We start from the raw sequence: 16,608 nt of genomic DNA, 5'->3' as shown, positions 1-16,608 counted from the left end.
CAAGTGTTTTCTGACTTCTCGATCTGTTGACTCCGGAAGCACAACATACTCACTTCTCCACATATATATATAATTATTTCAGCTTGTTTATTTTTACATAACAGTTGTGTGGATCTGTCCATTTATATCTTTAAATGCTTTTGTGTTTTTCATGTACAGAATTGCTCTGGAATTACTGCCACTTTCCAATTCTGTGCATTCAGTAGCAGGCATTGCTGTGTGCCATCTGTACTCTGACTATGGCGACTCTTCTGGCGGGCATTGCTGTGTGCCATCTGTACTCAGACTATGGTGACTCTTCTGGCAGGCCTTCTGGACTCGGGCTATGGCGACTCTTCTGGCGGGCATTGCTGTGTGCCATCTGTACTCAGACTATGGTGACTCTTCTGGCAGGCATTCTGTACTCGGGCTATGGCGACTCTTCTGGCACATTAAGTGCTGCTGTGAGATCATGGTCCTCTCCAAGAGTGCTAGATTTATTTCAGGGCCGTTCATTTTTAGGAGCGCTTCACACTGCAGTCGCACCTACAGAGCTGAACATGGATTGTACATTGAATAGGGGCGTCAGTTCTTGTGCCTGAAAAGCCAAATCAGGCAAATTGCATATTAGGTTTATGGTGCACACTCTTTACAGTGGACTCCATTCTCCGTCACTAGGCCTAGTCATGCGGTGGACTCCTCTCTCCAGCAGTCTTGTTTTCTAGTGTTAATGATACGGGGGGTTATAGTTTGTATTACCTGTGTAAATGCAGAACTAGGTTATGAAAGGTGAGATTGAACATAATTGATACAACGCTCTGGCTTATGTTGATGCAGCATTGCTGATCTTGTAGTATAATGTGTATGTTAATCTTTTGTTTGTATTTTTTTACATGCCAGGTGGATTTCACTACATCTATCAGCACTGGAAATACAATCTCCTGTCACAACCGACCCTGTTGAGTCTGCTCAATACAGTTTGAGCTACAGATTTACTTTTGTCTCTAAGAAGTCATACAGATACATGTGTTTTCATGAAGAGGGGGGAGAAACCAGAGGGCTACAGGCAAATGAGGCCTAAAACTTTCCCAGCAAGCAATTGCCCAGGCAATAGCAGACAGATGCTGCTGGAAATACGCGAGAGCCTCCGCCATCTTCCCAAACCATCCGATGCAGGGAAGACTGAGCTAACTAAGGCTGAAGATCCGAGGCAGGGTCGGAATCCCCCTAAGTTTGTCACTTACCACAAAGCTTTGGCTGAGATTCGCAACTCTTTGCAACCTTTTGCCAACTCCACGAATGCTTCTCAGAGGGGCGGAAATGAAGTCAATCGAAAAATGCTCCATGACCTGCAGGCTGCAGGCTTTGATGAGGTGAGGCATCTAAAGCTCAAACTCCCATATTATTCGATACCTTAACCTTCAAGTCTGATTTTCTGGAAATGGATGCACAGACTAAAGGTTTTTGAACCTAAAAAGCAGAGAGGGTATAAAGGAAACACTTTAGTGTTCGTCTGTAAGACCACCACAAAATCTGCCTGTGTGACTCCAGCCTAAAAGTAATGTAGCAGCTCTTGTTTTTCTCTGGAGTTTTGGCGAGGAACGCCGCAGCTCTTCTAAGTCATGTTGAGCTGTGGTTACACCTGAAGTTTTACTCCAGTGTATGACTGTAGGAATGGTTGTGGCAAGGCATATGCCACTTTTCCAATACAGATATACACTGCTCAAAACAATAAAGGGAACACTAAAATCCCACATCCTAGATATCACTGAATGAAATATTCCAGTTGTAAATCTTTATTCATTACACAGTGGAATGTGTTGAGAACAATAAAACACAAAAATGATCAACGTAAATAAAAATTAATATCCCATGGAGGTCTGGATTTGGAATGATGCTCAAAATCACATTTCAGGCTGATCCCCTAGTTTGTATAATGAATACCAGCACATAGTGAATAATAATAAAACAAGATAACACTTATGCCCGCAGCGCCATCTTGCTGGAGTAGAAATAATAAGATTTCTTCCTCCAAGATGGCCCTGCCTGCGCAGTAGCAGCTATCGGATCTCTATACGCACTGAGAGCTGCTACTGTGCAGGTGCCATTTTCAACTTGATTTTTTTTCCTCCCTCAATTAAATAAGCAAAAGGGACTTAGTGCATATTTACCATGCGATTATGCTGCGGCGCAGGGGCCATGGACGGCAGCTCCCTGCAGAAGCGTCTTTTTATTCAGTATGTGCTGGCATTCATTATGCTAACTAGGGGGAGGGTCAGTGAGAGATCAGTGTCCTGTCGGCAATCTGCATTATGGATATATAAGCAGAGCACCACATGCAGACCCCCCCCACAGACCGTCCTGGGGCATGAGCATATCTTAAACTACAAACTGAAAATGAAGATTACACAACAACCACAAGATGGATTTCATCAACCCAGGCATCATTGTAATCAGTATAACGGCGCCGACCTGACACTAGGTTACTGAGCACAATCCTGCTGACAGGCTCCCTTTAATAACTGCTGTATGTTTTAATTTCCCCCTTTGCCTTGCAGGATATGGTGATCAGAGCTTTGCAGCAGACGAATAGTCGCAGCATAGAAGCAGCGATAGAATATATCAGCAGGATGAGTTGTCAGGATTCTTATAGGGAGACGCCTGCAAGAACACACAATACGGGAATGATTCCTTCAGGTAAACTGTCATTTAGTGTAACATTTATTACAAGCTTTAATGACATATGTCTTTGATGAAGGAATTCTGGAGTTTTGTAAATCCTCCCAGGTGCCATCCTTGTTGCATCCTACTTCTGTCATTGTCATGTTTCTTTAATAGGATAATCTTGAGAAACCCTCTTGTATACAAAAAAGGTGAGACTTTTAGAGAGTGTTCACACTGCATCTTTCTCGGGCAGATTCCACCTAGAACCCACCTGAAAAAGCACAAAAAAACTTGATAAGAATGAAAATATGGAGAGCAATGTCAAAAGGTGTTGCTGTGAATTTGTTCTGTCTTATTTAACTTTTTAACCACTTCATGCTTCCAAAGCGGTTAAACAGACTGGTCCACTCTTCTTCCGGCTTCTGCTTGAAAGTCACTCACTATTAATACATAACAAAAAAATGTAAATGCTGCCTGCAAGGCCACTGCAGCAGATGTCAGCCGGTATTCTTGTGTCTAAAGACGCTGTGCGCACATACCCCTATGCTAAAATCCGCCACACTAATGAGAGTACTCAGGCAAAATCCAGTGAGCAATAACTGATTTGTTGTTCCGTTTGGAAACAAAAATCTGTAATATATGTTTAGATTATTGTGATTGTCTGTTATCCCAAACAGTGTGTGTAACTTGTGTATAGTATTGTCATGGGAACCTGTCATCTTATTCATGCTGCTCAAACCTTCAAAGCATGAGTCCGAGTCTAGCAGCCGGGTATATTTTTCTCTGATACCTCAGAGGTTCCAGACAAAATTATACTTAACCCCTTAGTGTTTGGGCCAAATGTTTTAAGTCTGACAAAGTCTGTCACTTTGTGGTTATAACTCTTGAATGCTTCAACAAATCCCAGTGATTTTAGGAGATTTTTTTGTGGCACATTATAATTTATGATCATAGTAAATTTAGGTTATGTTTCATATTTATATAAAAAAAAAAATCAAAAATTTTACAAATGGGGGGGGAAAAAAAAGTACAATTTCTCCTTCGCCACATTGGGGGACATAGGACCATGGGTGTTATGCTGCTGTCACTAGGAGGCTGACACTAAGTTGAGACAAAAAGAGTTCGCTCCTCCCCTGCAGTATACACCCTCATGCTGGCTTCCAGAGACCCAGTTCAAGCTTAGTGTCCGTAGGAGGCACACTGGATTTAAACCCTTTTTTCCTGGACGAAGGGGCGACGGAACCTTTCTAGGCTCCGATCTCCCCGAACCAAAAACAGGCGAGCACAGGAGTTTTACCTCTCCGTATCCTCTCCTGCGACGTGGGATGCCTCTCCTGTGACGTGGGATGCCACTGCCTGAGCTGATTCTAGGAGCGACGGGCCCCTTCAAGGGCACCGATCTCCCCCACCCCCTGCTTTACAGACGAGCACTGGTGTCACCACCAGTATCCTCTTCTGCAGCCAGGCCTTATTGCCGGACATCTTCCCTGCCCACCAGGTCTCACCCTCGGCTGTTCAGAGGCACTATTCCACCGTGGCGTCCGTGCAGCCCCCACTGCATCACCACTGAAAAAGAGCGGATGATGGAAGGAGGCAGACGGTTCCTCTCCATCCTCCCCCTTTTAAGGGAATCGTGGATGGATGCTCCCCCAACCCTGCACCGTCCTATTTACCCCGGGCACCTTCATTTTGGGGTAAGTGAACTAGGGGTCCGTTTTTTCCGGCGGTCACCAGATATTTGTCCAGTCGACACCACCAAAGTAGGCGGACGCCTGCTTTTTCAACACGTCTGGCTTTCCGTCATCCACTACGAATGGTCAGAGACCTGGTGTTTTCTGGTTACAAAATAGAATTCTCCGCCTCCCCTCCAGCACGTTTTTTTCCCTCTCGTCTCCCAAGTTCGGGGGCTCAATCTCGCGCACTGTACCGTGCTATCGAATCCCTTCGCCAAAACGGGGTCATTGTTCCGGAGCACGAGAGATTCAGAGGTTTTTACTCAAACCTCTTCGTCGTGCCAAAAAAGGACGGGACGGTGCGCCCCATTCTGGATCTGAAGCTCCTAAACAAGTACGTAAAAGTACGGCACTTCAGGATGGAATCCCTCCAGTCGGTCATCTCCTCAATGGAGATAGGGGAGTTCCTAGCATCAATAGACATCAAAGATGCTTATCTTCATATCCCAATCTTCCCGCCACATCAAAGGTTCCTCTGTTTCGCCATCCAAGAGGACCATTTTCAATTCACGGGCTTACCCTTCGGTCTAGCCACTGCGCCCAGGGTATTCACAAAAGTCATGGCTGCTATCATGGCCATTCTTCACTCCCGAGGAGTGGTCGTCTTGCCATACTTAGACGACTCCCTGGTCAAAGGTCCGTCTTATCATGCCTGCGAGGCAAGCGTCCGCATTACCTTGGATTCTCTTTCGTGCCTGGGCAGGTTAATCAACTTGGACAAGTCCTCCCCCGTTCCAGCCCAACGGATCTCTTTCCTGGGCATGATCCTGGACACGTCCAAGGGGCTGGTTTTACTTCCTTGGTCCAAGGCCCAAGCGCTTCAGCAGGGAGCCGGGAAGCTCTGTCGCCCTTGTCCGCAGTCCATTCAGTTTGCCATGAAGATCCTGGGGAAGATTGTGGCCGCAATGGAAGCGGTTCCCTTCACTCAACTGCATCTCCGTCCCTTACAACAGGCCCTGCTAGACAATTGGGACAGGAGCCCCTTAACTCTCGACCGGACATGTCCTCTGCCCCCGCGAATCAGGCAAGCGCTCAAATGGTGGACTTTAGAATGATCTCTCAACCAGGGGATGTCTTTTCTCCCGATCCATTGGCTGGTGGTGACTACCGACGCCAATCTCCTCTGTTGGGGAGCTGTGTTTCGCCATCACACTGCCCAGGGGCGTTGGACGATTCGGGAGTTGAAACTTCCCATAAACATCTTGGAGATCCGAGCTATCAGATTTGTCCTGAGACATTTTCACTTCCTGCTCGCGGGTCACCCAATTCGAATTCAATCAGACAACGTCACAGCGGTGGCATACATAAACCATCAGGGGGGTACCCGCAGCAGGGCGGCGATGCAGGAAGTCTCCCACATTTTCCGTTGGGCCGAGACCAACCACTCCACCATTTCTGCAGTGCACATTCCAGGCATCGAGAACTGGGCGGCGGACTTTCTCCGCTGTCAGGGTCTCGCCTCGGGGGAGTGGGAACTCCATCCAGAGGCTTTTCAACAAATCTGCCTTCGCTGGGGAACTCCGGACGTGGACCTGATGGCGTCCAGACTGAACGTCAAGGTTCCCAACTTGATAGCACGTTCTCGGGATCCCCGGGCCGTCGGGGTGGACGCACCGGTTCCAATTCCCATACGTGTTTCCTCCACTTCCTTTGCTGCCGAAAGTAATCCAAAAAATCAAGATAGAGGGGGTTCCTGTGATCCTTATCGCCCCAGATTGGCCACGTCGCGCATGGTATGCGGAGCTCGTTCACCTCGTATCCGACGTCCCCTGGCGGTTACCAGACCGCCCAGATCTGCTTCACCAAGGACCGATCTACCACCAGAACTCAGGGGCCCTACGTTTAACGGCTTGGCTGTTGAAACCTGGATCCTAACTCAAGCAGGTTTCTCCCAGCAGGTCATCGCCATGATCAGCGCTCGCAAGGCGTCTTCCGCTCGCTTCTATCACCGCACCTGGGAGGCCGCCTTCTCATGGTGCAGGCTCCGCGGTCGTCCTCCTCTTGTTTTCTCAATTCCCTCCATTTTGGAATTTCTCCACTCCGGCTTGGATTCCGGCCTGGCACTCAGTTCCCTCAAGGGTCAGATCTCAGCGTTATCGGTGTTGTTCCAACGTAAGATTGCTGCTAACTTGCAAGTCAGGACCTTTATTCAAAGGGTCTCCCACGTGGTACCCGCCTACAGAATGCTGTTAGAGACCTGGGATCTCAATTTGGTCCTGAGCATCCTTCAGGAATCTCCGTTTGAACCTCTGCAGGATGTCTCGCTGACCATCCTCTCCTGGAAGGTTTCTTTCCTTGTGGCAGTAACATCTATCAGGCGCGTCTCCGAGTTGGCCGCACTATCCTGCCGGGCGCCTTTCCTTTCCTTCCACCAGGACAAAGTAGTCCTACGACCATCTCCGGCTTTTCTCCCTAAGGTGGTTTCATCCTTCCACCTTAATGAAGATATCTTTCTTCCCTCCTTCTGCCCACAGCCGAGGCATAGGGTCGAAAAAGGCCCTTCACACCTTGGACGGGCCCTCAGGAGGTACATTTCTAGGACTGCTCCCTTTTGCAAATCGGACTCCCTCTTTGTGCTCCCGGAGGGTCACAGAAAGGGTTCAGCCGCTTCTAAGGCCACGATAGCCAGAGAACTGCTGTCAGGTAGTTAATTTACCATTCAGGAGATTTTCAGGAATTAATACAAAGTGACATGACGGGAATGAAAAATTGTATTTTTACCACCTAATTGTCGCTAACTTATGAACAGGCTACAGTAGCCGGCAGACTCTAAGGCCGCTATTTGGCCGTGAATTGCCATGGCAAACATCAAGACCACACAATTATCTCGGGTTGACAATAAGTATAAAGAGGGAACCCCACACTCTTTTAACCATTTATATGATAGTCAATATCGACAGCAGCATCTAAAGCATTAAACAGATATGGACGGTGCCAACACTGATCGTGGCTGATGCAGCAAGTTGTCAGCTATAGTGGACAGCCAACAGCTGCTGGATTGTCACCTGTATGGGCACTGTTCCCCAGCGGCTAGTGCTGAAGACAGCTTCCATCATTCTCCCCAGCTCTGCCGGTGATCAGCGCAGAATGATGAGTTTATAATAAAGTCCAAACAGTGACAGCATTTGGGGGCTTTGACACCTGCTGCCGCTAATAAGTGTAACCCTCAGCTGTCAGCTTCAGCATGGTTGGTTATCGAGAATAGAGGGGTCCCCATGCATTCTTTTATTTTTTATTTTTTTTATAAATAATTTAAATAAAGAAAGACATGGGGTCCCCCCCCCCCCCCCCCCCTGGTTTTTGACAACCAGCCTTGCTAAAGCTCACAGCTGGTGAATGATGCTGCGCTCTCACCCTGAGCATTCACCAGTGGTTTTCAGCCGCGATGGTCGCATCTTGGCACTGTCCTGGTTGAAAACTATTTAGCCACCTGACATGGATTACGGTGTGGGACACAACGATGGACAGGTATGGTATGTTTTTGATTTTTATTTTTCTTACAGGAGATCGAGTGCTTCGGGGAATTGGGCGTTGCAGTAAGTATGGTTTAATATAGAATATTAAAGGAGTCATTACTAAGTCTTGGGCTCAATGTCACCTGACAATACAAAGGTGACATCAACCCCACAAATATTAACCCCACTTGCCACCACTACAGGGCAAGTGGGAAGAGCCGTGCAAAGCACCAGAATTGGCGCATCTAATATATGCGCTTTTTCTGGACAGCTGCGGGCTGCTATTTTAGAAGGAGGCCAATATCCATGGCCCCTTACAAGCCTAAGAATACCACAGTGCCCAACTGTGAGCTTAAGCAAGGCTGGTTGTCAAAAATGGGTGGACCCCACGCTGTTTTTTTTTGTTTTTGTTTTTTAATTCTTTAAATTAATTTTTTTTTAAACAAAGCGTGGGGACCCCTCTATTCTTGATAACCAACCTTGCTGAAGCTGACAGCTGAGGGTTGTAGCCCACAGCTGTGAGTTTTGCCTGGTTGGTTCAAGAAAATAGGGGGGAACCCACTTCGGGTTTTTCATTCATTTTAGTTAGATTGCAGGCGATGGCTGAGTGATACCTCGATCATTCACTCCTGCTGTCACTGCCATTAGCGGCAGCAGGGGTCGGATGATGGGAGTAATAGTCCCAAAAGCCCCCACCTGCTGTTATCGTTCGGACTTTATTATAACTAATCATTCTCCTCTGTTTGCGCTTATCACCGGCAGAGCAAGGGAGAATGATGAGAGCCATCTTAAGCACTAGATGCTGGGGAACAGCGCTTACTGTAACGCTTCTTCCCTGTAGCCCGTCCATGTGGTACTGATGCGGCACAAGGTTGCCACACGTGTGCCGCAAGTATTGCTTTCTCCTTCGCCTCATTGGGGGACACAGACCGTGGGTGTATGCTGCTGCCACTAGGAGGCTGACACTAAGTGATACAAAGAAAGTGCTGGCTCTCAGCTAACCAGTTCTTGCTTAGTGTCTGTAGGAGGCACATGGGTCTGTTTCAGACCCCAACGTTTTTATTTTATTATTTAATTTTCTGTAAATTTTTATTTTTTAATTAACGGATTAAAAAAGGATCCGATCTCCCCCGAACCATCAACAGGCGAGCACGGCGAGTATACCATGCCTGAGCTCACTTCAGGGGCGACGGTTCCTTCACGGTCCCGATCTCCCCACACCAGCAGCAGGCGACCACACGGAGTGTCGCCTCCATGTATCCTCTCCTGGAGCCAGGCCTAATGCCGGACAACTGGCCCTGTCCACCCGGACTGAACTCCGTGGATGTACAGAAGCCCCTCTCTATGGCGTCCGAGCAGCCCCCACTGTCCCACCACTGTTAAAGCGGATGGCACAAGGAGGCGGACGGGTCCTCTCCACCTCCCTAACAAACGGATGATGGATTGAGGCTTCTCCCTGCACCGTCCACGCTGCACAGAACAGCGCTGAAACCCACATCCGCGGCGGCTCCATGCCGGGAAGCGCATCAATGGTGAGTGGATCCATCTTCAGTGGGATATTCACATGCTGACAGGCAGCCTCAGCCAATTCCCTGTGGCCCACCTCTCTGAGGTAACGCTCTGGATGGCTGCAAAAATTTAGCCCCTGGCTTCGGCCGATTTGTAAGCCGCATCCTGGAAGTCTTGCCTGGAACGACCCACTGGTGACGTCCGCCGGCTACAGAAATTTAGGCCCAGGCTTGGGCCTATTCAACATCGTGTCTGTGGCTCCGCCCCCCCAAATTGGCGCTTCTCGCTCTCTGCGAGATTTTATCAACTCTGCAACTCCCGGTGGCCATCTTGGTCCACCCGGCCAGCTCACACTGGGGTGACAGTTTTTTTGCATTAAAGGGGCACATCGACTCTACATCAGTACCCGGGTAAGGAAGTACCTGGTCTTAAAGGCACACGATTAGTAGTCCCTGGTCTTAAAAGCACATGACCAGTATTTCCTGGTCTTAAAGGCATATGGCCAGTATTCCCAGTCTTAAAGGCGTATGACATGTATTCCTTGATCTTTTAAAGCGCATGTCCAGTATTCTCTGGTCTTAAAGGCGCGTGACCAGTATTCCCTGTTCTTAAAGGTGCATGACCAGTATTCCCTGGTCTTAAAGGCGCATGACCAGTATTTCCTGGTCTTAAAGGCATATGGCCAGTATTCCCAGTCTTAAAGGCGTATGACATGTATTCCTTGATCTTTTAAAGCGCATGTCCAGTATTCTCTGGTCTTAAAGGCGCATGACCAGTATTCCCTGGTCTTAAAGGCGCATGACCAGTATTCCCTGGTCTTAAAGCGCATGACCAGTATTCCCTGGTCTTAAAGGCGCTTGATCAATCCGAGGAGCCCTCCGCCGCCGACCCCAGCTTTATCCTCTAGTTCCCCTCAGTGGACTTCTTCACTGACCACAATCCATGGTTCTCTGACCAAGAGATTGAATCCCTCTGTGTACCCTCTGTGTTTGGAGTGCTCGCAGGACCAATATACATGGTCCCTATCCTACATGGGAGCCGTCGGCTAGCAGGGGCCACAAGTATTCTAGAAACGTGCAGGCGTCTAGAAACATACAGGCATCTAGAAAACGGAAGTTGTTCGTTTCCTGCTCCCTCACCAATGATTTGATGACAACAAGGCTCTGAATATGGATTGGATATTGCCTGAACTTGCCAAAGCTTCAGAGACTAAACTCCCTCGAGAGCATTTGCCATTCAATTCGGATAAGCGATTCATTGGACAGAAGCCTCTACGTGGGATGCCATGCCTGGCCTGTTTTTTTTTTAAAGGCAACGGGTCCTTTAAAGGGCACCGATCTCCCCACACCATCAACAGACGAGCACACGGAGTGTCGCCTCCATGTTTCCTCTTCTGCATCCAGGCCTAACGCCAGACAACCTGTCCTGTCCACCCGGAGACCTGAACTCTGTGGACATACAGAGGCACCCTTTTTGGCGTACGAGCACCCCCCTCTGCATCACCACTATTTAGCGGAAGATGCAAGAAGGCGGACAATTCCTCTCCACTTCCCTGTTAAGAGGTTGATGGATCGAGGGTTCCTAATTTTTTATCTCTGCACCGTGAAAAGAGAGCGGCGATGGCAAGAGACTATGACTTGCTGGATGCAGCCGCACATTCTGCCATGGGGCAGATTAACCGGGTAGAATCTCCTGTGGTATACCTACCAGTATCCCTACCTGATGGGTCATCAATTAAAAATACCACGGACTGTCAGATAGCAAATCTGGTTCGTTCCGTCTTCGGGTTCGGCGCTTTATCCTCCCTAGCAGCCGCATTGGATTGCTAGAGCAATGGTCTCCTGGCTGGAGACCGTTAACTACCTTGGTCACACCAGTAACAACTGGCCAATCAAATCCTTTGAGCGGGAGACTGACAAAGGATTGTATAAGGATTGTCCAGCACAGTCTAGATCTAAGGGATCTTGGTTCCAAACAGGGGAACGAAAAGTAAGATCGACCCTGGACCTCAAACTTCTAACAACCTTTGACATGGTCCTCCTTCTTTGGATGGAGTCCCTCCGCTCAGCCATTACTTCAACAGAAAAAGGTGCAGTTTCTGGCATCCATCGATATTCAGGGTGCTTACCCTCTGCAAAAATTCCTTCGCCTTTCCATTCGTCAACAGCATTTTCAAGTCACAACCTTGTCCTTCGGCCTTGCTTCCGCACCCAGAGTGTTCGCACGGGTCATGGCAGATGTCATGTTTCTCTTGCACTCTAGAGGCGTGCTCGTCCTGCCCTGTGTGGTCGACTGTCTAGCCGCCCTTCCAGGACTACGCTGAGTCGTCTATATCACTTGCGATACCTTCTCACCTGGGCTGGCAGCTACACTTAGACAAGTTCTCCTCATTTCCAGCCCAGCAGATATCCTTTTTGAGGATGATCCTGCACACTTCTAGAAGGATGGTAATTCTTCCTCGAGACAAGGTCATGGCCCTTCAACAGGGAGCTCGCGCAAGGAGAGTTCTCAGGACTTGATTACTCACCCCCTCATTTCATTCGATTTACTAGGAGAGTTCTGAGGAAAAATGGTGACGACAATGGAAGCGGTTTCCTTCGCTCCGCTCATTTTCAGCAAGTCAAACAGACTTTCAGACAATAGTCTCTGAGCTCCTTCTTCATCCAGGGCCTTTCTCCCGGTTCAATGGTTATTAGTAACTACCAATGCCAGTCTTTTTCTCCCCATCATTGTTCTGGAGATCCGAACGGTAGTCCTACAGCAGGTCCACTGCCTTCTGGCGGGTCACCCTATCCGAATTCAATTGGATAATGCCACGGCGGTGCCATACGTCAGTCATCTAGCAGGTACCCACGGTCAGGCGCCATGACCGAGGTACCTCACTTTCTCTGATGGACCAAGGTCTATTATTCGGTGATCTCGGTAGTATATATCCCAGGAGTAGAACTCTGAACGGCAAACAAATTCAGCCGTCAGGGTTCCGCCTCAAGTCAGTGGGAACTTCACCCCGAAGTCTTCCATCAGATCTGCCCTTACTGGAGCTCTCCAGTTGTAGGTGGGATGACATCCAGACTGAAGTCCAATGTACTCGAGTTTGTGGTTCGACCTCGAGATCCAAGAGCCATCGCACTCCATGCTCTGGTTCTGCCGTGGTACCAGTTTCCATAACTCCCCTTCCACTACTTCCGAAAGCCTTTCGGAAGCAGAAAGGGGCCCCAGTGATCCTCAGAGATCCGCACTGACCACGTCCGTTTTTTGTTTGCGGAGCTAGTATCTTCTCGCCTGATCGCAACAAAACTGCAAGTAGGGTCTTTCTCACAGGGATTTTTCACACGTAGTCCTTCTCTATCGCATACCGTTAGCTCATTGGGACCTTATTATTCCTAGGAGCCTTACAGTAGGCTCCTTTTCATCCGGGCAGACTTTACTATCAGGGAAAGTCGCCCCTTTTTTCCTCTGCAATATTCTCACTCTGACGAGTCTTCGAAGCTAGCTGCTCTGCTCTTTCAGACTTTTTTCCCTTATTACCTTCGAGGCAAGGTTGTCCTCAGGCCATCCCCATCCCTTGTTACCAAGGTGGTACTGTATTACCACTGTTATGAGGGCATAGTTCTTCCCTCATCTCTTTTGGCACCAGTCCACAAAATGGAATGAGTTCCCCCATATTCTGGACGAAGTGAGTGCTCTGAGTAGGTACGTCTTGAGGACGGCGTCCTTCCAAAGGTTGGACGCTTTATTTGGGCTTCCTGATGGTAGAGGAAGGCTTCCTGACATTTTCAGGAAGGGTTTAGCCGTTTCATCGACCATGATAACATGGTGAATTCGTTCCACCATCCAGGAGTCCTTCCGTGCTAGATGTCAGCTTATCTCCCTGTCTATCAAGGGTTCTAGGCACCAGGCGTCGGCAAGGCACGCCTGCAAGCTTGCGGATTCGTCCAGTCCGCATGCATTCTTGAAGCACTATAATTCCAACACTTCCACAGATGTGAGTCTGGGCAGGCGGACTCTGCAGGCCGCGGTGGCGCACTTGTAAGTAGCGGTTACACAGGGCCTGATCTATTGTTGTCCCCACCCAGGGACTGCTTTGGGACGTCCCACGGTCTGTGTCCCCCAATGAGTCGAAGGAGAAATAGGGATTTTTGTGTACTCACCGTAAAATCCTTTTCTCCGAGCCATTCATTGGGGGACACAGCTCCCACCCTGTTATTAGCTTATGATTGTTTTTTATAATCTGACATGCTTAAACTCTCATATATAATATGACATGCTATACGCTCATATATTGTTATTGATCTCCTACTGCTTTTGCACAGAACTGGTTAGCTGAGAGCCAGCAGGAGGGTGTACACTGCAGGGGAGGAGCTAACTTTCTTTGTATCACTTAGTGTCAGCCTCCTAGTGGCAGCAGCATACTCTCACGGTCTGTGTCCCCAATGAATGGCTCGGAGAAAAGGATTTTACGGTGAGTACACAAAAATCCCTATTTTACAACACACGCACACATTGATATCTCCGGTACCAGAAATAAACGGATGTGTGAAAGAGGCCTTAGCACCTGTTAATCACCTAGAGTGGCACTGGGAGGAGTCGGTCAGGGGTGGTGCTGGACTGGTCTCATCTCTGTGTATGGTCCCCAGCTGGATCATTAGGCTATGTGCACACGTCAGGATTTCTGGCAGAAATTTTCCTGACAAAAACCTGACATTTCTGCCAATCCGCATGCGTTTTTTTCCGCGCGGTTTTGATGCATTTTTTTTCGCGTTTTTGATGTTTTTTTCTTACGTTTTTTCCAAATGCATAGAATAGCAGGAAAAAGCGAAAAAAAAGCGCAAAATTAATGAACATGCTGCTTTTTTACCGCGTTCCGTTTTTTTTTCGGAAAAAAAACGCATCATGTGCACAAAAATTGCAGAATGCATTCTAAATGATAGGATGTATATGTCTGCAGTTTCTAATGCGGTTTTATTAAGAAAAAACGTGAAAAAAACGCAAAAAAAACTGAACGTGTTCACATACTCTTAAAGTATATGTTCTCTAAATGCTGGGACATTGCAAAGATTATTATACCTGGCTGCAATCAGCCAGACTTGATTTATATTGCCCGTGGATTCCCTTTAATGACAGGTTCCCTTTAGTAAAAAGACCTGATATAAACTGTTTGGAATATCAACATGTATTGGGCATATACGTCAATGAACCAGATGCATTGATCTCCAGATATCCGCATCAGTTCCTGGAATTCCACCTTTGGTTGGAGATGGACAAAGTAAAGTAGCTCCTGTGCCAACATGTGACCAGTGCTGTATGACAGGGGCTTACTCGATAGTTAAGCCAGCTTCTACTGTACTTTTAATCTCAGAATTATGTCATGCCTAGGTTCAGGCAGCTCATGAAAAGTATACACATCCAAAAAAGCGAAAAAAGCTATAGCCTTAAAATACAAACGTTTTATTTCAATCAATAGTTAAAATCAACACTTTAAATAAGACAAAAGGATAAGAAGTTGCGAAGACACTGTGCAAACTATGTACGGACCAGCCTACGGATAAATGGCGCTATTGGGCGTATGTGAAAAAAGGAACATATAGGTATACAGAGAAAAAAGGTAAATCTACGGTGGGAAAAAAGCCCCTCCTACTGTTAATGTATCTGTACCTATATGGCTTTGATGAGGGTTGTAAAAAGGCCTGAATAAAGTTACGGCCGAGTATGGTAACAATACTCACAGGAGTGAGATTAGTAGTTTGTAAGGTGCAAGTGCAGCTTAATAGGAGATCAAGGGGTTAAATTGCCCAATCAAATAAAGACCCAAGGGTTAAATCACGCAGTGGCGTAGGCACATTACCTCCGTTGGCGTGGACCGGTTCCCCAACGGAGGTAATGTGCCTACGCCACTGCGCGATTTAACCCTTGGGTCTTTATTTTTTTTGGATGTGTTCTACTGTACTTTTGTATCTGCGGTGAATGAGAAGCGTTGCTTTTGGTATTAAAATGAGCGATCAGCCCCCTAATTCACATACAACTTTGGTCAGATGCTGCACAGAAGAGCCTCTCCTGTGTCTAAGCACAATCCAGAAGTGAAGATGTCAGGTCTATTGGTGAACTCTGTAGATCAGGGTACCTTTTGTTAAAGTAGTTTAGTAAGTTGTATTTAGTGTTTAAAACACATTTAAAGATGGCCTTTTAAAGCTGGACTTGTCTGCCCTCAGCATCAGAAGTACTAGAATCAACAACCCACTATTGTAAGTATGGTTTTCAGGATCCAAGCATAAAGGCTCAGCAGCTGACTGCCTCCAGTGGGAGAGCTCAGGGACATGTAGGGGATAGGAGCAGATCATGCTGCATTGTCATGAAGCTCCTTAAAATTGTACTTATTTACAGCTTAGACCATCAATCTAATCAGTACATGAGACTTGAAAACAATTCATAATTATAGTAGCAGACTTTGTTTGAGGATGATATTTTGTACTTTTTTCCCTAGAGCAGTGATTTTCAACCTTTTTTGAGCCGCGGCACACTTTTTATACTTAAAAAATACCGAGGCACACCACCAACCAAAATGGCACAAAATGGTGCGTCCAGGTTTGAGATGAAAGTCTGCAGTCATTCTATGTGACTGCAGGCTTCTGAATTCTCACAGCGCAAGCACTGCACACTTTCAGGATTCTCCCTTGCCGGTGGCCAGAGTGGACGGTCATGACAGCACAAGTATGTGATTTGGATACTTCTGGCCACATTCTAACTAGACGTGTCCGGCCTCAGTCAATTCATTTTCATTGAATGAGGCCACACATGTCTAGTCAGCACGTGACTGCATGTATGTAAATCACCAACATCAGAGAATTATGATAGCAGTGCGCACTGTGAGAATTCAGAAGTCTGCAGTCACATAGTATGACTGCAGACTCATCACAACCTTGGACATCCCCTTTAATGTTCCTAACAAATAAAAATGAGAATTAGTATCACAAAAAAAACACATTTACATCCAGGTACCTGATAGATGACGTTGTTTGTGGAGTCGCCTCTTTCTTTTCATCTTCACCTTGTCCAGATGCCATGATGACTCTTCTCATCCACCGGCAGAGCTTGTTTCTGCAGACTTCCATCTTCTCCTGTCTTCTGCAGCACATCCCGACAACACCCTTAAAGATAGCAGTGTTATTATAATGCTCCGGAATAACAATATCTGCCCTAGGCTGAGCCCCTGAGTAAATAATTGCCCCTCACTTTATTCCCAGCACATAATATGACCCTCACTGTCCCTC

General features: G+C 47.3%; 1 protein-coding gene across 1 annotated transcript in view; it reads left to right on the top strand.

Moving 5' to 3' along the window:
• Nucleotides 1-16,608, top strand: part of LATS1 (large tumor suppressor kinase 1) — a 66,081-nt gene that overhangs the window by 9,770 nt on the left and 39,703 nt on the right. Inside the window, exons 2-3 of the mRNA XM_069769514.1 lie at nt 880-1,352; nt 2,538-2,676. Of these exons, the coding sequence (XP_069625615.1) occupies nt 1,014-1,352; nt 2,538-2,676 (478 nt within the window). The 5' untranslated portion in view covers nt 880-1,013. The remainder of the gene's footprint in view (nt 1-879; nt 1,353-2,537; nt 2,677-16,608) is intronic.

Source organism: Ranitomeya imitator, chromosome 5 (assembly GCF_032444005.1).
Source record: "Ranitomeya imitator isolate aRanImi1 chromosome 5, aRanImi1.pri, whole genome shotgun sequence".
In the NCBI taxonomy this organism is placed as follows: domain Eukaryota; kingdom Metazoa; phylum Chordata; class Amphibia; order Anura; family Dendrobatidae; genus Ranitomeya; species Ranitomeya imitator.
This window is presented reverse-complemented; position numbering and strand designations above follow the sequence as displayed.